Source organism: Strix uralensis, chromosome 3, assembly GCF_047716275.1.
Source record: "Strix uralensis isolate ZFMK-TIS-50842 chromosome 3, bStrUra1, whole genome shotgun sequence".
NCBI classification, from domain to species: domain Eukaryota; kingdom Metazoa; phylum Chordata; class Aves; order Strigiformes; family Strigidae; genus Strix; species Strix uralensis.
Genome location: NC_133974.1, coordinates 8,824,612 through 8,847,245, shown reverse-complemented (window position 1 = coordinate 8,847,245; position 22,634 = coordinate 8,824,612). Strand labels below are relative to the sequence as shown.

Here is a 22,634-nt window from a genome sequence, read left to right as displayed (position 1 = left end):
AAAATGGGGCTAAGAGTAACAGGGATGCCATAGGCATTAAATATTTAAGGTTTGTAAAGTGCTTTGAAGACAGAGAGTGCCACAGAAATGCTTCTCATTGTATTAAAATACAAGGAACTGGATAACCTTGTGTTGGAAAATTTTGCTAGAGACTGTAACTTTGGGAATGAAAACCAAAGTGGGAGAAGAAAGGGCATCTTGCAAAATTTCTGTATTAAGAATTTTGAATGAAATGCACTGGAGAATCTGTCTCTAAAGAATTAGCAGAGGCAGTCTTCGGGACCATTGAAAATAACCTTTGAAAAATCATAGGATTTAGTAAATAGACAAAGTTGGACTTTTCTGCTAGTAAAGAAAAAAAGAAAGGAAACTTCTAAACAAATTACTCTGTTTAGCCTGACCACAGTAATCAAACATGTAATGGGGCCATTATGTGAATGCTGGGAAATAAGACATCTAGTTATAAACAGGCATTATTTTGAAGTGTATGTCATGTCTAATCCATCCTCAGTGTATATTATTACTTACCTAGAAGATCAAGGAAATACAATGGATATGTACTTTATTCAGGAAAGCAATTGGTAGAGCACTCCATCTATGAAGATCATTCCAAGCAGCTCATATACTTGCGTCAGCTTTGAAATTATTTACAAGTGGGTAGGCAAAAATATAATGATACAATGCATGGAGCAAAATTTTGTAAGAAATTGGGAATAAAACATATGTCTTCAAAGCTAGTAATAAAGAAAATCCAGCATTCGTAATAATGTAGGAGTCTTCCCCATGGTGTCTTTCATAAATACACTAAAAATATTGCAGATACAGAAATATTCAGTCCTTTCTGTTCCTTCTCCCTAGTACTACACAGAATGAGTGTGTGAACTGCCTTGGGAGATTCTGAAAAAAAAAAAAAACCTTAGTTCTTTTTTGCTGCAGGACTTTGCTCACTATGGTGTGTTGGCCATGGCCAGCATCCAGATCCCCACCCAGCCACTCTCACAGTCCCCCTCCTCTGCAGTACGGGGAGAGAAAATAAGATGAAAAAGCTCATGGGTCAAGACAAGGACAGGGAGATCTCTTACCAAGCACCGTCATGGGCAAAACAGACTCAACTTGGGGAAAGTTAGTTTATTGCCAATTAAAATGGTGAGAAAGAGAGGAAAACGCTAAAACAACTTCTCCCAGCCCCCTCTTCCTAAGCTCAACTTCACTTCCTCATTCCCAACTCTTCCACTCCCCCTATTCCCAGTGGGAGGATGGGGAATGGGTGTTGCGGTCAGCCTGTAACAGCTCCTCTCTGCCACTCCTTCCTTCTCATGGTTCTTCCCTGCTCCAGCAAGGGTCCCTCCCATGGGATACAGTCTTTCAGGAACAGCTCCAAGGGTCCCTTCCATGGGCTACGGTCCTTCAGGATAAGCCTGTTCCAGCGTGGGTTCTCCACGGGCCACAGCTCCTGCCAGGAGCCTGCTCCAGCATGGGCTCCTCCCCATGAGGAGAGGACAAGGAGGTTGTCCATGGGCTGCAGTGTGGAAATGTGCTTCCAGTATGGTCCTCTCCACAGACTGCAGGGTAATCCCTGCTCCAGCACCTGGAGCAGCTTCTCCCCCTTCTCCCTCTCTGACCTCAGTGCCAGCAGGGCTGTTTCTCACACTTTTTTCCCCATTCTTCACTGCCTGTTGCAGTGGTTTTGCCCTTTCTTATAAATGTTTCACAGGGCAGCACCAGTTTGGCTGATGTGCCCTGCAGTGGGGCCATCATGGAACCGTCTGGAACCAGCAGTGAGCAGCACAGGGCAACCCCTGGCCTCCTCCTGCAGACACCACCCCTGCAGCCTTCCCAGGTCAGATACACCACGAGGAGAAAAGATGTTGATGAGAAAGGTATGTTAGTTCACTGCAATAATCAATAATTAAAATTTTTTTTTCTTTTATTGAGCGAGAACTGTCCAGGTGTTTATGGGCCAGCTTAGACATATATTGTAATTTTATGTGTGATTTACCTAGTCCTTACCTATTTCTGTCAGGCAGGCAGGCTGCTGCATGAGGCGGGAGGCTGTGCTGTTCACAGTCAGAGCAGAGCGATCATAACAGCCTCCTGTGCTTTTTGGCCTTAAAAATCTATAAATTCGTAAGACTAACAGGAATGGTGCAGTGACTCATCCACGCAGTAATCAAGGTGTCACAGCAAATCAAAAGTTTCCACTGCTTCTTTGAGACGGGGATTCAGAGAAAATGTTGACAGTAATTAAAAGAATTGCTCATACAAGGCTGCAAAACTCCGGTGTGCCTCATAAGATAAGCGTCTTATCTTCAAACTATTTATGGCTCCATCTTGGGTAGTACGTGCCTCCACCCAGAGCTGTGGAGCAGGACGTGGCTCCCTGAAACGGGGTGTGCTGCTGGTGCTTTGTGTCGCACAGCGCTAGATTTTGCATTCGATGTCTTTCCCCAGTGTTTAGAGCTGTGACTTTATTCTCTCACATGCCATCATCTGTTAGGATTATTTACTGGGAGTGCAGTACCTTTGCCTGATCTTCCCATGCCCACTTCTGTTGATGCCTAAGAATTGCTTAAAATAATGGTAATTCACAGTCTCGGCTTTTGACCACTGTTTTTGCTTTCTCAAAGAGCCTGAATTTCTGGCCAAACTGATTAGATAAGCTGCAATTACAGCGTTGCTATTACATAGGATATATGCTTCTCTTAAGAGCTGTAATGTTTACACATGAGGAATAACTGCTCAAAGTGATGTCTCTGTAATATATTCATTTATGTCTCCTTGCCATGTTTTAGATCTCTGTGAAAACAAACTCCTTAGTAAGTTTTGTAGCAGTAATAAAATAATTTGCTTCAATGTCTTGCTATTAGATGTCACAACATACTTTTGGGTTTCCTCCTCATGTTTATGAGGAAATGGCAAAGTGAGGAAAGATTAATCAATCAGGAATATGATCTGTTATTTCTCTTCTCTTTATCTATCCAAAAAAACCTGATGGGCTGTGATGCGAAGTGTCTCTAAAGCAATGCATATAATGTATGCGATTACTGCATGCTCAGCAGCCAAATGCAAACAGTGCAGAGTAGAAACACAAGGTTTATCTAAAAATAAACAAATAGGAAACAGAAATCTGTACTTCAGATTCTACACACAAGCTGTTCAAACAGTCAGATCTTAATAGTAGATTTAAAAGTGTCAACAGCAATGGCCTTGGTTTTTTGCATGGTTAAAACTTGTCAGCAAATTCAGTCTACTGAGTGATAATAACGCTAAAAGACTTACAACAGACTGTCCTTGGTGTATTGCAAAAAAGAAAAAAAACCTTATAGGAACAACAAGTATCTGTTGACCTGGGGTCAGCGTGGGAATCTCAGGTCACTGTTGTAGGCTGAGAAGCTTCTTGAGGAAAGAGCAAAATCCATGAAATCATTGCATTGCTTAACCATGCAGTGAAAGGTCAGAAGGGAACAGACCTCTTCAGATTATGTTTAGTAACTATGAAGATTTTGCTTGTAGTAGTTGCTTTGCACCGCATAGTATTTTGCCCACCCTCCTCCCTCCTCCTCCTCTGAAAAATTTCCTCTGATCTATTCTGAAAGTAATCACATGCTCATGAGGAATTTTTCCATTTTTCAGCAAACCAGGCCAAATTATTCTAAAAGCAAAAAACAAATTGTTTTGCTTTACATATGTTTATTGACAGATGGGCCAGGCTGGATCCATCCTGGAAGATGCAGGGATGGGACAGTAGCAAATAAGCATGCGATGCTTCCAAATATTAAACTATCCTCTGATGCACTCCTGTAAATTGAAGTGACTGCTGTTGCTGTTAAGGTTGGCTTTACCGATATTTTTTGCTGGTGTTGACATCTACTGGATAAATTTGCTACTGGCAGGAGGAATACACTGTTTCAAAGAACAGGAGAGTGCCCCTCCATTCTGGAAGCTCACACTGCACAGTTCAGTCTTGCACAGTCATACACCCTTGCTGCTTCCTTTTTCGCTGTTTTTTGTTGTGTTCTGTTTCCAAAATTTTCCTGTGAACAAAAATTGAATTTAAAGATAGTAAATTGCAAGCGCGTTTGGGCAACAGACTGATGAAACAGCTGCAGTCTTTCTTTCATAGACTTGAATTTTTCTGTTTCGCCCAAGGCAGTAAAGGGAAATTAGTTTATTAGTTTCACTTTGGTCACTGGTGAATATTATCCCCCCTCACAAAAAATAACACTTTAATTCTGCTTGATTTGAAATAATTGACCGATCAGGAATGAGGCATGTGAAGGGAGCTACCAAGACTGAATTACACCGTAGGCCTGGAAGATCAATTGTTTGGGAGGAGAGCTGAGACACTGCAGCCTTATATTACACCTGCCTGTTTATTACACTTGGCCTGAGGGGAAGGCAATGCACCATTCTGATCTGTTGCCTCGGAGAAGTATGGATGTAAAATGAATGCAAAATAAGGGAACAGCATGTTATTTTTTTTTTATGTTAATACATTTTATATTGATATTGAGGACATTTGAGTAAACTGAGCTTCTAGTTTATAGAAGAGCATATGTGTTTTTCCTTCATTCTATGCCAATATTCTTTGCTAAGTGCAGTTTAATTTATTTTATATTTTTTAGCTTCTCAATAATACTTGTAGTGATTGACTGGTAGCAGTAGCACAAATACTTAGTAAAATTAGTCCCACTGGAAGATTACTCAGATGCTACAGCTCTTCTTCTTACTCCTCCTTCCTCTGCTCTTTCTGCCTGTTTTAATGATTTCGTTTTCAGAAAAACGACCTGAGGCACAGCAGAGAAAAAAAAAAAAAAAAAAAAGTCACAAGTTAAAAACAACTGATGGACTTATGCTTTGGCAAATCCATGGAACAGAAGTGAGGCCAGATGTTTGCTATACAGACATTTGGCATGTATATAAGAATCTCACTACAAGACTGCATATAGAGTTTTTGACAGCTTCATTGGGCGAAAATGAATGATGGCTATTCAGGATAAAATGCAAACATTTTGGCCAGTGCTTGCAAATCTAGGAGTTTTGAAATTATATTAACTAGATTCTTGGTATTCTTAAGTCCATATTTAAGTAGGTGCTTACCAAATTTGATTTGATTTCTTTCTGTAATTTTTAAAGCTTCTACATCATTTAACTTATCTTGAGAGGGATAGGGTGAGTGGTTCATGCTTTTGAGAAATGAGCTGATTCTTATTTGATCATGTTTTATCTAAAGCAGCTAATTAAAAGCTTCGGAACTCTGACCTAGGGAAGGTAGGTTGCTGATTTACTGCATTCAAAAACAGTCTTCATCCAACTGTTGAAAAGATAAAACATGAGTTGCTGGTGGCAGTTGTAAGTGAGAAGCAGGAAAAGGTGGTGGAAGAAGTGATAACAGGAATGGCTTTTGAAAGGCAGAGGAGCAAGCTGAGAAGCAGTTAACTTTGATACTGGGTGTGGTATTAATTCATTAGAATGGTGGCACTGTCCCTCTAACTCTTGAAGCATTGCCTTTCAAAACAAAACAAAACCAGCAAGTGGATGTAAGTGATACTGATTCTATTGAACCAACTGAAAATAAAATCAATCCATTTTATGAAACATGGTTAGGCCACAAGAGGTGATGAGCTGTGACTGCAGATGGACAGGTAACGTGGGCTCTGGCCAACTTCAGTGACATTCACCAGGAAGGAAACATTTAAGATTTCAAAGCCCTAAGTGTCTGCCGGGTGAGCTAGAAGTCCCTTATTTCCATCCAGGACAAGGGCACCTGGTACTGATGTACTGATACTAATGGTACCGGTGCCATGAAGCAAACAAATCTTGTGGAAATATGCAGTGAAGCTCCCCTCTTCAGGCCTTCACAATCTCCAAAAGTGTGAGAAGAATGGATGTAGCTCCTTAAATGAAGAGCGAGGTAGGTAGCTTTTGAGGACACATGAGTGAAGGTTAGCGACAGTCCCGCATTTAGGGCACCAGAAATTGGAAAAACAGTAGTTACTCCCCTCAGTGTAGGGATCTTGCATAGTCTCTGGAAATTCAGTTTCTTATTGCAGGATCAGAATAACCGCTCTTTCCTGCCTCAGTGTGAAGTGCATCATGTTAAAACCTCCAAGGCTCTTGGATGCATGTTGATATGGACCGTGATAGTAGATTTAATGTTTCTTGGTTTTTTTCTGAGGAATGTTGCATCTAATAAGCTCATTTTATATATCAGATGCTTAGTGACTGTTTCATGATGTAAGTGTACATGTGGTCTTGATTTGGGGGAGTGATATATGTCTGCTTTTAACAAAACGCGTGTCGGAAAACCCTGTGTGGTCAGAGGTCGTTGGTCCTGGAAGAGAAAATTTACTGCTTCCCCTGGTAAGTAGTAAAAGCTGAAGCTTTTTAAATGTGAACAATGACAGGGGTGGGATGACCCAAAAAAAGCCTCTAAGAGGGAAATTTGAAGTACAGTTTCTTTATTATACAGTTTTGCAGCAGTATGGGTGATCCAGAGAGCTTATGCTGTGAATTATGCTGCATTTAACCCTTTCCTTGGCAGAGAGCTTTCTCCTCTAATAGTTTCGACTGATTGATCAGTCTTCCCCAAGGGCTGGAAAATTGAGAACGGCAGAAAATCAAAGGAAATTTCTCCTGCCTTGTCCAAATGTAATCTGAAGACCTAGTCCCCTCCTCCTCCCACCCCCAAGAAATCAGCCCCAAAAGAGCCAAGATCCTGTTAATTAAATTTTGTGAGATTTAATTTGTGACATTTGGCAACACTGACAGTAGCTTATTCTACATTTCTGCTTTATTAACTATGAAGTCTTAGGCGAGATTAGGTATGTCAGGTGCTGGCAACCACTTAATGCGTTTTGAGAAGATGTCCCGTTTCCCCAGAAGAAATCTAGTCATGTCTCTGTCTTCCCTCCTCTATCTCTCCCCGATGGGCACCTTTGGACCCGGGCCACCAGTTCACATTCAGTTAGCCACTGTGCCCTGAGTCGGGGTGCTGGCCACCAGCTCTGCCATGTGAGTCTTTCTGCACAAACCTTTCATGAACTGGCCTTTAACATAGCAGCTTTTGGCATCTGGGGTTTTTTTGTTTGTTTGCTTTTCACGCTAATGAGATAATTCAATTAGGGAACTCGATGTTTTGGGCAGTGTTTTTCAAGCAGGAGTGTTACAGAGGAAAATTGTTTTTCTCTCTCCCCATTTTTAACAAGGCTGGGTTCCAGATAGTGCCAGCTACCTGGAACCCTGTAGAGACATCTGAGAAAGTTATCATGCCTTTGTATAAATTTCTGGTGGATTTTCAGTTAGAAAACTGTGTGCAAAATTGCAGTCGTGTTGTTGCAGAAGGATCTTGGAAAGCCCAAGAATCTGAAGCAAATGGCAGCTAGAATTGATTTTTGGGAATGGAGGGTGGTGAGGGTCAAATTCTGCTCTGAGCTTTTGGGAGGGTGTTTGCAACAAGCCAAGGGGGAGAACCAGATCAAGATCTTTCTGATAAAAGCCTAAAGAGAGAGGAATGGAATCAGGAATTTTCTTCAGTATATTTTTCACATATTTTCTATCAATTTATAATTGACAATAAGTGCATCTGAGGATGTGGATGAAGGCCTTCCAAAATAGTCTGAGACACTTGGATGATGGGGGGGCTTCCCCAGAACAAAACCCCTTTGCCTGATATAAACCTTGTAACTTTTTGTGTGTCCAAATTTGGCATGGAGCAGGGTTCAGGTTGGGACTGGTCTTCGTCTTCTGTTCCAACAGTGTGAGCAGCAGGACCACAGACACCTCTGGACCGCTGTGAATTTTTCTCGCCCTACCAACGCTCATGATCAGTGAATTGCAGGATGTGTTATCTACTCCACTCAGGCTGTAAAGGAATTAGCATTTGAAAGCAAAATGATGAAATATAGGAAGTGATCATATTGAAGATAAATTTCCATGAAGCTTAGTAATAAAACATACACATATAGATATTTTAGTAACCCCTTATTTAGGAAGACCATATTCTCCCAGCTTGGAGAAAAAGAAACCAGATTGGTAAGGTATGGTTTTACTCTTCATTGTGGCTGGGGTTTTTTTCAGTTGGATAGTCTAGTTTATCTTATTTATCTAACGAGAAGATTTCCATATCCATCCGAAGTACTCAGAAATAATAAGTGTACACACTTCTCTACAATATTTCGAGACAGAGAGGAAAAGTCTCATTTGTGCGTCTTGCATAGTGAACTCTATCCTGAGAAGACACTGTTGTGTTGCTGCGCTTTTTTTTTTAATATGTCCCAAAGCATTGCCTCTTCCAGCGTATATTTGGAAAATTAAATCCTATATAATCTCTTAAATCTACTGCTTCTTTATCACTTACAGGGTTAGGATTTGGCCTTTTCTTTCTTCTTTTCTTTTTTTTTTGAAGATCTGATTGTAGCAAAGCAGCTCAAGTCTCTCTGCCTTGTCTTGGATTTTACAAGAGCTTTACAACTGTTTACAAGACTAAATCAGGGGTTTACAAAAGTAGACCTTGCTTGATAATAAAGTTGTTTCCTTGCCCCTCAAATATTTCTGGGTCTTATCTTTCTACACAGCTGCTTGTAGTTCAGCTTTACACAATCTCTTGATTGGATTCCTACCGCCTTCATCTAACAAAGAAGTCTTTCAATGAAGTCACCCAAATGGAAAAAAAGAAGTTAAGTAAAAATTGTGAAAATGGATTAGTCAGATCCATGTAGGCTTATAACAGTGATTCCATATGTGTCTAAGAAAGTCTCTGTAGGTTATAAATAATGTTGAGCTCAAATAAAACATTTTGTTTATCACACTTCTGAAGTGAAGAGTATCTCCTGAAGCTGCCAGGTCCACTGGTACCCTATTCTATTTGTAAGATTTTCTTAAAGATACATTTACATGTGTGTAATATGTGTGCATGTATGACCTTACTATTGAGTTATATCCAGAATTTATAGTAATACTGATATATTTCAATATTATTTTGGTGCCATATGCATAAATTAATGTGTTCAGTCCTGTGCCTCAGGAAGAGGTGGTTGTGTCGGTATGCTCTGATGAAACTGCATCCAGTAACATTTCCCTGCAGCGTCTATCTGAAATCATTCAAGCTTAGGTACTTAGACATCTTCTTTATCAGTTACCGTTCTTCATGCTAGATCTGATTACAGCAAATCTCTCTCTTCTTCCTCATCTTTTTTTTTCTGTGGATCTCGTAAAATACTTAGGCTTTACATGCCCTTAACTGCTTTTGAAGCTCTCTAATAGGCTATTTTATCTGTACTTCCGTTCATCCAGTCTGAAAACACATAATGCTATTTAGCTGCTTATTTTAATGTTTCAGACTCACTCTTTCTTCTTTTCTTCCATTTCCCTAATGACCGTGTATCTGCTTCTGTTGCTCTGTCTCCCAACCTCTCTTGCCTATCAAATTTCTCTAATGTTATTATTTAAAAGGTAAATTTAGAAACAAATGCTTACCCAGGAAAAATTTAAATTAAAAGGTTGACTTTTATTTTTGAAGTCACTTAATGAAGTTGACTAATAGTCTAAGCAATCTGATTCTCTAGCTTCAGACTGACTGAAAGCCTGTTTTTCCTTATATATATATCTGTGAGGACAGGCGTTCTAAGGAGACCTTGACTAGATAAGCGTGGAGAGCAGGGAAGAAGCTGCTCTAAGGCTCAGACTGGACTGTCATTTAGAGGAACATGAATAGGAAGCATTTTTTCTGCAGAACAGTGAGTGTTTTGGGCTTGGGGGAAGAAGGGCTGTGTTTAAATGTATTGAGCATAAAATGAAATGTTAATCACTTAAGTTTAAAAATCTGCAGCAATGATCTGTTTGAACCTGGTAAGAGGCCTGTAGTTAGCACACTGCTATCTCAAATGCCTCTGGTCTTTTTCTTGCCTCTGCGTATGTGTGTGGAAGCTGTGAAAACAAGGAACAAACGAGCTTGCATAAGAGATGTGGTGAAAAATGAGTACCAGGAGGAACGTGGTTTTAAACTAAGAAGGTAGTAGGATTTCCAAATGGCCAAAGGTGTTTGGGGTGAATTTGGAGCCTGGATGTAGTCATCTGTGTAGCTACCCTATATGTTAGTCCTAAAGACACTCATGTTTTGCAGAAAAACCTTCTCAAATTATATTGTTGAGCAAGCTGCTTATATGAGACATTTCTAAAACTCGTGGTCATAGAAGAAGTTATTTTCTCTAGCAGGGGTACTCTCACATTGTACTTTCCCTCAAAAGTGATAGATTTAAAGTAATTTCTTTTTAAAGTAATTTCTTTTTATGGTCTTCCTCACCTGCTCCATTGCATATTTTGGCCTTGGACAGCTAGAGAGATGGCTGTCACATTCCTCAAAAGGGCATTCAGTATTGCTTTGTTAGTCTGTTACTCTTCCCTGTTCTACCCTCCCAAGCCCATCTTGCTGTGAAAATAAATTATGGAGGAAAGGGTTGGGTGCATTTATAATCCTCATGCCTGGCTCCAGAGTACTTTGCATAACCCTTCTCTGAAACCTAGAGGGGTGTCTTATGTTTTGGCATGATTTTTGCCACACATACACAGCGATGCAGTCTTTAGGGACTGAGATAGGCATTTTGTTTGCTTTGCCATATCACTAAATCTCATTTCAGATTTGTCATGGGATTTTTATTTTCCTCTAGTTGCTCGATCTCTCTTCTTTAGCTTATAGCCTTTTCCATGGCTCTCCCTTAATACCAATTTGATCTCCATTTTGCTTTGAATTTATCAGTTCATCTGGTAACAACTATGGGTTTCTCTCTTTTCTTGTCTCTCTCTTTAGTAGGGTGGGTTTTTTTCCCTCTAAGAGAGTTTTTGTTCCTTTTGTCTGCACAGTAAAATCCTTTGATTCTGTGTGACAAACAGGAACACACATTTCATTTCTAGTCGAGATTAAAGACACCCAGCTACTCCAGTGATTACGTCTTGAGTAGAGAGTGGGGGAAGGCCTGTCTCATTGACTTTACCACCTTCACAAGAGAGTATGTCAGCTGAATTAGCTGTACAGAGTGATTTTCAGCAGTAACAGCATGCAGTATGCCTCCTTATGGACTTCTGTTCTGAGATACGCAAATCATACATTCTTTCTGTTGCCAGCTATGTCTACATTGTGGTTTTATGGCTCTGATGTAGGGTAGATGTATCTGAGATGGCTTTAAGCTTATCTGCTCAAGAACTGACTTCTAGATGCAGCAGCAGGGAGCTTTGTGCTAGCTGAAAAATCAGCCCCAAAACTGAGGTTGATGGATCTATAATTAGCCAAGGCCTAGCTGGGGCGGTGACTTCAGTGCAGACAGCACTGGGAGTTCCCCAAGTCTGAAGAACAAGGTAAAAACCTTCTTTCTCTTCCTTGGTGCCGTTTAGAGGGACCTGAAACTATTTAAGATACAAATGCCTGCATAGGAATGTTGACGACATATGAATTAATTGTAGCTATTGATATTGGTATTTGTAAGTATTAGGTATTGATCTTTCTCCTTGTCCCTGTCTCCCCAAAAGAAAGGGGATTTTTTTTGTTTATTCCTAAAAAAAAAAAAAAAATTCAAAAGAATCCATATCTAGAAAATTTTAGCCTAAAATCGTGTGTTTTGGAACCAGTAACGACTGTGTTAGGATGAAAATGCTCGTACGTCTTTGATTACAGTGAGTGCTGTCCTCCTTGCTGTTCGTGTGTGGTTTCTACTGGCCTCCGTCACTGCCATTTCTCAAGATGGTTTATGCTGCCCTCTGTCAAGTTCTGTGCAGAGGAATGTGATGATTATACTTGGCTCAGGACACACTTTGTTGGAGAAGTTTTTCTTATGAGTACAAAGTATGTTTAAAGCATTATTATTATGATTATGATCTTTGACAAAAATAGTCTAGACAAAGCATAAGCTCTGGATCCAAAAATATATTTAAAAATTAGCTAGCCTGTTCACAAATCATTTCTTAACTCACCCAGCAGCTATTTATGAGAACATTTTATATTGTTTCTAATTTTAAACATTAATAGCAAGCACTAGCAGTTGAATACTCATTTATTAGATAGTTATCCCCTCTGGTTTTTCTGCACATCTTGTTGCTGTCAAATATTTTTGTACCCAGCCAAAGATGACATGTTGAAACAAGCAGTGTATCTTTAATGCAACACATAGAAAAAGATGTGATGTTCAGCCCTGGCTTTTTATTTTTATTGGAAATATCATGAAATACGGTAGCTGGACAAAGAAGTGAATTTGCTCGTGAAGAGAGTGGTGGGTTTTAAGTAAACTTCTTAATGCGTGGCTTAGTCGCAGGCTTTTTTCCTGCTTGTTATTGACGTAATTGCCTGTCAGTCTCATCTGATAGTAGAATTGCTGGGGGCATGGTGTCTTGGATCGTGTGGCAAAAACTGCTAGCTATTGACTTATGTGCATGTGTGCCTCTGCTCTCCGCTGAATTAAATGTCAGATATACTCAAGTGTGTGGGTGGGTGGGGGATATGTGATTTGGTTCTCTCTAGTTGCCTTGTCAAGAAGTACACTAATACAGCTAATGGAGATCCTCGAGCTCGGAAGCAGAAGGGCATTCACTTGACAGCCACCATCCAAACAGTCAAAAAAGAGAGCTTCATACTGCGGTGGAGACCGTGTGGATTTAAAAAGAAACTTTTCCAAAGGCAAGGAATAATAAAGGCTATTTTGAAATTGTAGCTTGTAGTTTATAGTCTCCCTTTTTGCCTGGCTTTGCAAAAGGTTTATAAAACAAAAGGAAGGGGGTTTATACCTGTGGAATTTATAACCTTTAAAGACTGTCTTTAGGTACTGATTTTATTGTGAGACTGTTGCCACTAGAGGAAAAACTTGCTTTCTTCACCTCTACTAAAACAAAAGTTTCTGTTTTCATTACAGTGTCTTTCACAGCACTTGTGTCTCTGGTTTTTGCTGTGTTTGGTGTATATCTGTCATTTCCATGTGGTCCTCTGGAAAATATGAAATGAGCTCTCTGAATTAAAGTGTTAGATGGCCACAAAAATACAAGAAAGAAAATCTAAGTAAATATCAGTGAATCATCAACCCTCAAAACATCAAGCCAAATCTTGCATCAAATCCTACTGGTGAAAAAATAGCTGGCTCTGTTGGATTAAAAGGAACGTTACTTTTGCGGTCAATACCTACAACACTGCTGTGTGGTCCTCAATGTACACTGATGCTGAGGTGCTTCCTCCTGCAGAGGGGCAATATAACCATTGCAAATGCAGCTTCTTGGGAGATTTGGTTCAGCCTTTTGTTGAAGGTAATGAATGTGGGAGGGAATTTTTGGTTGTTTTAATGCACATTTATATTATTGAATTTTTAACTGAGGTTGAGTTTTCTTCATCCCAAGCTAGTAGCTCTCTGGTGAACCAGGTGAACCTTTAATTACTTAGTCATAATAGTTGGGTATGTTTGCCTTTTTAAAAAATTTCTATCATGTGAATAACTAACATTATTGATAGGTGGACTGTTTTATACCACTTCTAAGTTACATTTCTCTTAAGTAGTTTTTTATCTTTAAGTTTTTGGGTGAGTTTGGTTTCATCTCCCTCCTGAGCTGCTGTAAGCAGATGTTTTTACTGTCCATTTTTGTATCTAAGAATTTGTGAAACAAAATTGCTTCAACTGACCTGATGTTATTATTACAAAGAACTTACTGGATCGTGTGATGCAAATAAAATAAATCAGATGCTGCAGTGACCTAGATACTCATTATTTATTTATGGGAATAAATATATTTAGCATTTATTTATACTGTTCTTCAATTCCAAATGCTGTAAAGTTTCACTTACTCTTAACTCTGCTGGGAAAATAGCATTATTGCCACCATTCTGCAGGTTAGGAGACCTTGGCAGGAAGACTTAAGTAACTGCTCTAGGCTACATAACATATAATTATCAGAACTAGGATTAGATATTGGGAGTCTCAACTCTCAGCATTGTGTTCAGATGTCTTGCTCCTGGCAGATAAAATCTATGGATAACAAAGACTGAGGAGGTAAGTAATGATGAGGACAGGATGATCACACAAAGCGACTTGGTCATTTGATCATCTTAGGTATATTAGGTGTTTTAAGTCTAGTCAGAAGCACAGGAGGAGAGTATGTTGGAGAGGAGCCACACTGCAGAAAGCTCGAGCGTCACAGGCTGAAGCATTCCTGTAGGAGCTTCCAGTGAGGAGGTCTAGCAAAAAGGAGGGGAGGCAGCTGCGTAAAGTAATGTTTGACTTCGAAATTAGGAAAGTAATAGATAGATTTATGAGGCAGATTTTTATCCCTCTGATATTTAGTATTAATATTTGGTCAAAATATAAGGTGCAGAAAAGAGCTACAAAAGTGATCTGAAGGCTACCGAGAAAACAGCAAGATGGAGCTGTTGGAAACATTTTTCTGCTATCAGAAGATCTGAATGATGATTTTCTTCTAACCTGGCTTTTCATGATTTGTGTGCTTGTTATTCTGCTGGAGCGTTTGGGCAGATGAAGTTTCCTCAAATCTGAGGGACTGGTCTCTCCACTGCATGCTAGTTGTCCAAATTCTCTCATCTGTGTTCTAGATAAACATTTACTACGCCACTCTCTTCCTCCTGGTGTTTAGCTGGGAGATGGGGAGGAACAGTGCTCTCCTAAAGAAGAGGAGGCATGGCAGGGACTTGCCCTGGTGATTATAGAGTACAATCACTGTGCTGGGACCTTTTTCCTAACTCCTCTTTGGTTTTAATCTTTCAGGCAAGCTCTCAAGTTCCCTTTGAGAAGAAGCTGCCCTCCATCGAGATGTCACGGCACCACAGCCGGTTTGAAAGAGATTATCGGGCCGGGTGGGATCGCAGGGATTGGAGCTCCAACGGCAATCACGTCAGCAGCACCAACTGCAGCAGCACTGTGAGCACTAACAGCAACAACCGCCCTGGGCTGCTGCCCCTGCCCATTGTCCCCTCCCGGCTCCCCACCCCGGCCACCGCTGCTTGCACCACCATCAACACCGATGTGATCACGAGCCTGGTGGCCAACTCGTCTCCAGCTTCAACTACCAAAGTAAGAATTTAGTTGTTTTTTTGTTTTTTAACAGGGTTGATGTATTGAAGGGGTGTTAGAGATGGAGATTCATCTGTTGCTTAGCAAAGTCTGTGTTCATGGTATAGCCAAGAGGAGGAAAAAAATTTCTACAGGTAGTCTGTGTCTTTTTTATTCCTTCATGTGTTGTGCATACACTAGAATAGGTCTTTCTTGCTCCAAGACTGAGGGTTCCCATGCTCCTGAGAGGCCCAAGCACAGCGAGTGCTTCTTTCCTTTCAGCACTGCCTACATTTGGGCTTTCTCTTGCTTTCCCTGGAACATGTGGTTCCCACTTTTGCTTTTGGGAATGCTCTCCTTGTCTGTTGATCAAGGCAGAGCTGTGGTTGACAACAAGTGGATGTGGTTTCCATCCAGAGGGAGTGGAAAGTGACTAAAGGGCATCATTTTGGCTGAATGGTGTTTTTACTTCTCTTTAGCTGGTACTTTCCTATAAGGTTCTCAAAGCCTTGTTCTTAGTGCAGATTGGAGTGTAACAGTGGGACTGCTATAACCAGGCTCTCTCATTTGTGCAGAAATGCACACTAAGGAGTAGGAAAATGTTAAGCGGCAAAGAATTGAAATCACTAGTAAACCACTGGGCTTTTTTGTTCTAATATATAATTGGAGGGAAGAGGGTGACTTTTCCTTTATTTTTAAACATTTAGGTCTTCCAAATCTGCAAAGTACAAGTTGTTATTCCACCAGAAAGTTGGGGTTTCTTTCTGCATGCAAATTCAGGTAGAACAGCTGGGGAATAGAAAATCCTGGCAAATTGTAAAGGTGACCACAGCATTAGCAAAGTGAGCCAGAAGCACTGCTGGTTTTCTTTTTATGATATTTAACATTTTCTTTCAACTTGGTTTCATTTTAATAACTGCAAGTGCCAAATACAGCAGACGCAGACAGAAGGAAAGGAGACAATAAAGTTATTTAAAGTAAGCCAAGAGCAAGCTGAAATTTTACTGCAGTACCATTATTATATTGATTTTTTTTCACACTGTAGAAAAACAAGGTCAATGCTGCAGAAGGAAACATTAGGCCAAAGTTTACAGTGTGATTGGTTTTAAAAATTTTCCATAGCATCTTCAAATTATTTTCATTTGAAAGAAGCCAACCGGATTCTGATCAAAACATATTTAGAGTTCTCCAGATGCTATCCACCGATAGATGCATTTCAATCATGCTTTGTCTGGAGAAGATTGAGGCAATTTTGGAGCCAAAGCAGTCATTTCATTTATCATGACCTTTGTTCCTGGGTGTATTTAGAGTCCAACGATGGTCTGGAGCTGATCAGCCCTTCTCCCAGATGTTCAAAACCATTTTGAAGTGTAGCAGTGCCAGTAAACCATGTGTTTATTGGGGGAGAGGAGGCAGGAGCAGCAAGTTAAATGCCTTTTGATCATATGCTCAATGTGAACTGTCTTCTAAATTACCTTATTAGACAATTTTCTGATGGCTTTCATTAGTAAGAATGTTTTGGCATGAATAGATCAAAAGCAATAAATAGACAAGAATCGAGGTAACATGGGACACTTTTTATTCTGAGAATTGTTAATCAGCTGTGTAATCTCCCATAAAATAAATGTGTAAAAATGCATACAGTCTTTGCCCCAGCCTCTCCTACCGAGAATCAGATAAACAGCTCTAAAAATTCAAAATTGCTTGTACTAAAGAGGAAAAAACTTTGAAAAAGAAGTGAGGTAGGTAGGATGAACAGAGATGTAAGGGTATGGTGCCTAGCAAGCTTGCCACTAATGATGTGAAACAGTGTCAGAAAAAAACATCAGGTGCTCATACATACTCATGTTCACTCTGCCTGACTCTCCCTCTCCTTCACACACAGCAGATTTACACTTGTGGTTAGCAATGTAACCAGCCAGTGCCTTTCCCTTGTAGAATCCAGCTAATGGTTAGGCATAAAAAATTAAATCCGTATAATGAGGAAATCACAAGTCAGGAGAATAGCATGGTTGCTTGGTTTATTTAAAAAACAGGAATGTGCCGAGTTGCCTTGAGCTATGGAGAGTTCACAGTCTACCCTCTGCAGCCTTTTTGTGAGCATGTTTATGGGGTACCAGCTCATGGGGGGCAGGTGTCATCTTAAGCTGAATTTTTTAGTTCTGTTTTGTGGTCGGGAGCAGGATGTTTGATTGCTTAGCTGCCCTTCTGCAGTCTGAACCTTCCCCAACATTATGGCAGATGTCATTAAATTTAGTGGCAAGGGGGTGCCCCACACAAGAGGTGACATGGTGTTACAGAGCAAAGAAAGTATTATGGTGTTACGGAGCAAGAAGATCGAGAGCCTGGTTCTCCTTGTCTTGTTGTCCAAGCATACGGGTACAGCCAGCAATGTTCCTCCTCCACGCTGAGGACAGAAAGGATGCTCTGTGTCATCCAGTTAGCAGTTTTGAATTTAGCATATCTTCCTGAGCTGTTTGAAGATCTCAGAGCATAGAGGCCAACTGTCCATCTCCCTTCATTTTGTGTTCCTACTAATTAATTATCCTCCTAGTTAAAAGTTTGTTTCCTTTTTTTTTAATCACAGAATCATCTAGGTTGGAAAAGACCTGGAAGATCATCTAGTCCAACCATTAACCTAACCATTATAAACCATTTAGTCTGTCTTCAAACTTTTGATCCTTGGTTCCTCTAGTTTCCTGCTGTTTATCAGTTTTAGTAGCCTCCAGATAACTGTGTATCTTTTGTATCCTCTCCATTCTTCATTTGTCTTTCAAAATATAGGTACCGAAACCATATGCATCCTTTCAGCATCAGACTCACTATTCCCTTGCATGGCAATAATATTGCTCCCTTCCTCTGTTTCTGTGTCTGCACAGCCAATAATTGCTGCAGACTTTTTCACCAAAGTGCTAAGTCAATAGTTATTAAAAATACATATACATGCCATCGTCCTCCATTACATGTTATCAGAGTTGTAATCTTGTCAAAGGCTGAAACGAAGTCTGTTTGACAAGATCTGTATTCTGGATACCCATGTTGGCAGACATTGGGCATATTTCTCTCCTTCAGCTCCCAATTAACTGAATCCTGAAGTGTCAAATTAAAAATGGAGGAAAAAACTTCTTTTCTCTCTGACATGTAACTGAACTGTGAAACTCACTGTGTTGGTGGTGGAATTGGTCAGGGAATTCATAGATAAATGGTTTTAAGGACCACTAGACTATCTAATCTGGCTGAACCATTTGGTCTTTAAATTATTATGTAAATGTATGTAAGATTAAAGACTTCACCCCGAGTTATGTGATATGAACGGAAAAAGCATTGGAAGAGAGAGAAAAAATTGATCACATTAACTGTTGGAGAGAGGTGAAACCATCTTCAGAGGGAAGCTTAAGATATATAACACCAACTATGAGGGGGTTGGGTTTGGTCTGTTTTTATGCTCTGGAAGAGCTTTTTACATCTTTCTGTGGAGGACTTTAGAAGGATTTTATTACTAATTATTAATGTGTAGGAGAACTTTAGAACTAATTATACTTTGCAGACCTTTGAAATTTATTCTCAAAGCATACCTGTAACCTTCTTACCACAGATGCTTTGGTACAAATCACACTTAGTGGATGTGCCACATTTAAGTGGTTATGGATGTTTGGTCTGAGTTATTTAAACAAAAAAGCTGTATTTTCCTGAGCTTTATTTTGTGCTGAGCAAAATTACAATGATACTTTGTACTGCTGTAGCCCATTTCATCAGAGGCTGCCAGAAGACATCAGAAAAACTATTTAAATCTCAACCACCTATAAGAAATAGTTTAATGTTGCACTCCCAGTATACTGACAGGGGAACTGAGGCACTCGGAGGTAATGATTATTGGTTTTTCTGCTCATTCTGTGCTACTGTGAGCAAAGTTCCAGCTCTTTTACTCAGTTTGGCTTTTCTATCCTGGTGCTGTATCCAACGCATTGGGCCACAGACCAGCACCCAGAGTCACTGCAATTTGAAGGGATAAGTCCTTCGCTGGAGATACTTCCTCAACCCCTTGAATGCCTGAAGTAGTTGATAGGAGAGTGCAGTTCCTGCCATTAAACTGCTGCATTTGGATCAATTTCTCACACTCTGAGCCCAGGCTTGTACAATGATTGAGCTCAGGTTTGGGTTTGTCTATGTGTGGTGGGGATTTGGTTTTTTTTTTTTTCCCCTGCAGTAAGGTTATTTGTTGGTAGAAGGAAGCTATCAAAGAAATCCATGTAAGACTGCAGCACTGCTTAAGATATTGGCAACAAAACAGTCTAAAATTCATTTAAAGATGCTGCACACCATTCCAGCTATGTTTTCTGTTCATCTCAGCAGCACCCTCATTCTTTGTTGCTTTTCCGAATTACTTTGCGAGTTACTTGTACAATTTTCTCCATCAAAGCTCCTGTATCACAGCTTCAATTTAGAAGTGTTGTCATGGGCTGTAATTTGAAATTTTATTACCAAGAGATTTTTTGGTTATAGAACATTTACTTTTATCATCTCTATATTATTTTTAAATGCCTGAAAAGATTGATACATCAACAGAATCTGTGCAACACCAGGCGAGATCCAATTTTTTTTCAACCTTAATTTTAAAAACCCTTTGCTTGGAACATAAATTGATTCTTAAGCCCCCACACATTTAATGATTTGTTATTCTCAAGGTTAAACCTATGACAAATTTTATAAAAATGCCAGTCTTCAGTTTTGATCAGATTTTCTCTAGTTGAGCTCAGGGATAACTGTATAATTTTAAGTCTTTAAATAGCATAACTGAGAAGTGATCCTGGCCTCCTGTACTTACAGTACTCCCGTAGCATTTAAGACTTGTGTGTTGTTGCTACTGTAGTTTTTATCCCACTGTGGTTAGCCACAGTTATGATGTGGGAGAGAAGACAGAGAGGGTAAAACATTTGTTAACCTCTCTGGAAAGTCAGGCAAGGTTTGCAGGCGAAAAAATCGCCCCCACTGTCTTTGTCTCCATGCATCACTGCAACTAAATAGCATTAAAAAAAATGCGTGGGGAGGGAAGAAAAGTCTTCTGTTAAAGGAAAAACAAGTCAGTATGGCTGAAGAATGCATGGTAAAAAGGAATAAAGTGGAACAACACAGAAGTAAAATGTTGTATGCTTCTTTCCTTTATGGTCCAAAAAAATTTAGTTCCATCAACAGCAGTCTGTCATATGCATATGATTTGTTGTACATTGCAGAATTTGTGTTGTCTTCTCTCACTTCGGAGGTGATGATTTGCTAAGCTGGTGTATAGCTTCCACAAATATTTAAAATATTGATTAAGCAGAGGAAAAATAAACATGAATTGTTTTTCAAGTTACGCCTTATGTTGTACATGACTAATTACATACAACAATTTGCTCTGCAACGGTAACTGAAATTTATGGACTCTTTTTATTATAAAACATAAGAGGCTTGCATAAAGAGAGAGATTATAAATATTGGAATACAACAGTTGCTAGAAAACAGTCAAAACATGCAGTGATGAAGTATATAGGATTTGCTCTTCCAGCTTCTCTGTGCAAAGCTACTCTCCCTCCCCTGAGGGTTTGTATTGATAGCTGGCATATTTTTGTCACCATTTCAGATAGTAGCCTGTCAATTCTTTGATCTGGACATGGTGTAGCAGCCCAGCCCAAGTGCAATAATGGCAAAAGCTGTGTTAAAGATCCTTCTGATTCTTTCGGCAAATTACTGTGATGGTAAGTGAGGCTTCAGTTGCTGGAAGTCAAGTAGTGCAACTGATTTTTTTTCAGGAGCGTATTTTTACCTATGGATAAATTCTTAAAATAGATTAATGTCTACTTTCATTGGTAAATGAGATGCAAGCCCGTTCCCATCTATGCAGAGACTTCTGGTGCATATGAAGCTCTAATTATGTCAGACTATTACATGAATGTATAGGAAATCAGAACAATGCCCAGAGTATATAACACTCGATGGCTTGTAACAGAAGACAAAGACAGGTTTTCCCTGGCACCCAAATCGCATTCTCCTGGTTGTCTAGGTTTCAAAGTTCAATAAGCTTTGCACAATTTACTTTTTGGGGTGACACACCATTTAACTGGAGTGCAGCTTCCAGACTGTGCCTTCTTTGAGGAGTCTGCAAGCAAGGAAAGACAAAGTGTATGATGTTGGCAATGACATGCCATTGCACCAGCAATGGTTCACAAGGGTGAAACCAGCAGATTGCACTGTGAAGAAATATCATTATAGTATCCTCCCGGTATCATCAAGTAATCTTGAGGGTTGCTTTTGAGGAATGGACAGAGCTTGTACCAGGAATGAGAGAGGGAAACACAGAGGTTTGATCATTGACTCCCAGGAGACTTTTTCTCTTTTTGCTAATTACGAATTGTCCAAAAATCGCTGTAAATTGAACTTAGCAATGACTTCTGCTGAAGTAATCATATTAAGTTACTAAGAAAAAGTTACAACTCCTGGAAGGTAATTGTGCCACCAAGGAAGATCAGTGGTGGGTTCCAAAACTGACATGTTGAACGCCTTGAAATAGAGGAACCAATTCTTTGAACAAACTGGAGAGATGCCTTGGGCATTTTTCAGACTCTACTGTGGAAGGCTATTCTTAATGATCTGTGGCCCTAGAGAGGGCTTAAATTGTGTTGATGATCTGTCACTTCCTCTTACTGGCTTATTTTAGCTTTTTTTTCTCAGATGTATTTTTACATATTTTTAATAGTGTAGAACTTGGAACGTACAAAATGTGATTCTAGTTTGTCAACTTTTGCAGATACTTTATTGGACTGAAATTGGTCTGAAAGCCCTGGCATGCTAATTAATCTGTAAAGTCATAAAAAGCTGCTTGGATTTTTTGACTCGCAATGTGTTTATCATCTGTTGAAAGAGCTAAGAGGTCTGGCCAGTTTCTAGGCCCAGTTCCATTTGAAGATGAAAGGCAGCATTTTTGAAGCACTAATTGACATAGCCAAGTACTTACAAGGTCACAAACATGACAGATTTGGATAAAGAAAAAGGAGTATTTCTAGGCTTTGGCACTTTGATCAAAAGTATCTTGACTTCCAAAAGGGATAAATATCAGTAATAAGAGTAACCTAACCAAAATGTGTGTTGGCCAGGATTTAAGTGCTTGATTCTTTGAAATGATTTAGAGTTCTTTTTATTTTCTTACTTCTTTCTCATCATTACTTCATTTTCACATGTATTCCTTGGAGATTATCCATTAAAAATGCAGCAGAATATATATTCTGCCATTCAGAAGCCATGAGTGTTTAGTCAGAAAATTTGTCCCAGCCTCCTGTCAGGCTAAAAAAGCCTGTCTGAGAGCTTTCTTGCCTATGATTTGATGTTGATTACTAGAAGGTTTATTTTCAAGGAGCAGTACTTCTGAAGGAGGGCAGGTTATCTGAGTTGTAGATGCATAAAATCCTAATGTTGGTTGCTATCATTTAGGAATGTGTTGCTGTTGTCACCATCAAACATAGCTACAAAAAGAATTTTACAGGAATCATTTGATGGTTTCCTATTATTTTTGCTGTCAATGCCTAACCTTGCCAGGTAGGCCCTGGAAATTGCTTTCAAGAAAGCTGA

At 39.7% G+C, this 22,634-nt stretch overlaps 1 protein-coding gene across 3 annotated transcripts in view; it reads left to right on the top strand.

Annotated features, from left to right (window-relative positions):
• Positions 1 to 22,634, top strand: part of KLHL29 (kelch like family member 29) — a 403,271-nt gene that overhangs the window by 136,142 nt on the left and 244,495 nt on the right. For all 3 annotated transcript variants that reach the window (XM_074861476.1, XM_074861475.1, XM_074861474.1), the window contains exon 3: positions 14,748 to 15,053. In XM_074861476.1, the coding sequence (XP_074717577.1) occupies positions 14,793 to 15,053 (261 nt within the window). In that variant the 5' untranslated portion in view covers positions 14,748 to 14,792. The remainder of the gene's footprint in view (positions 1 to 14,747; positions 15,054 to 22,634) is intronic.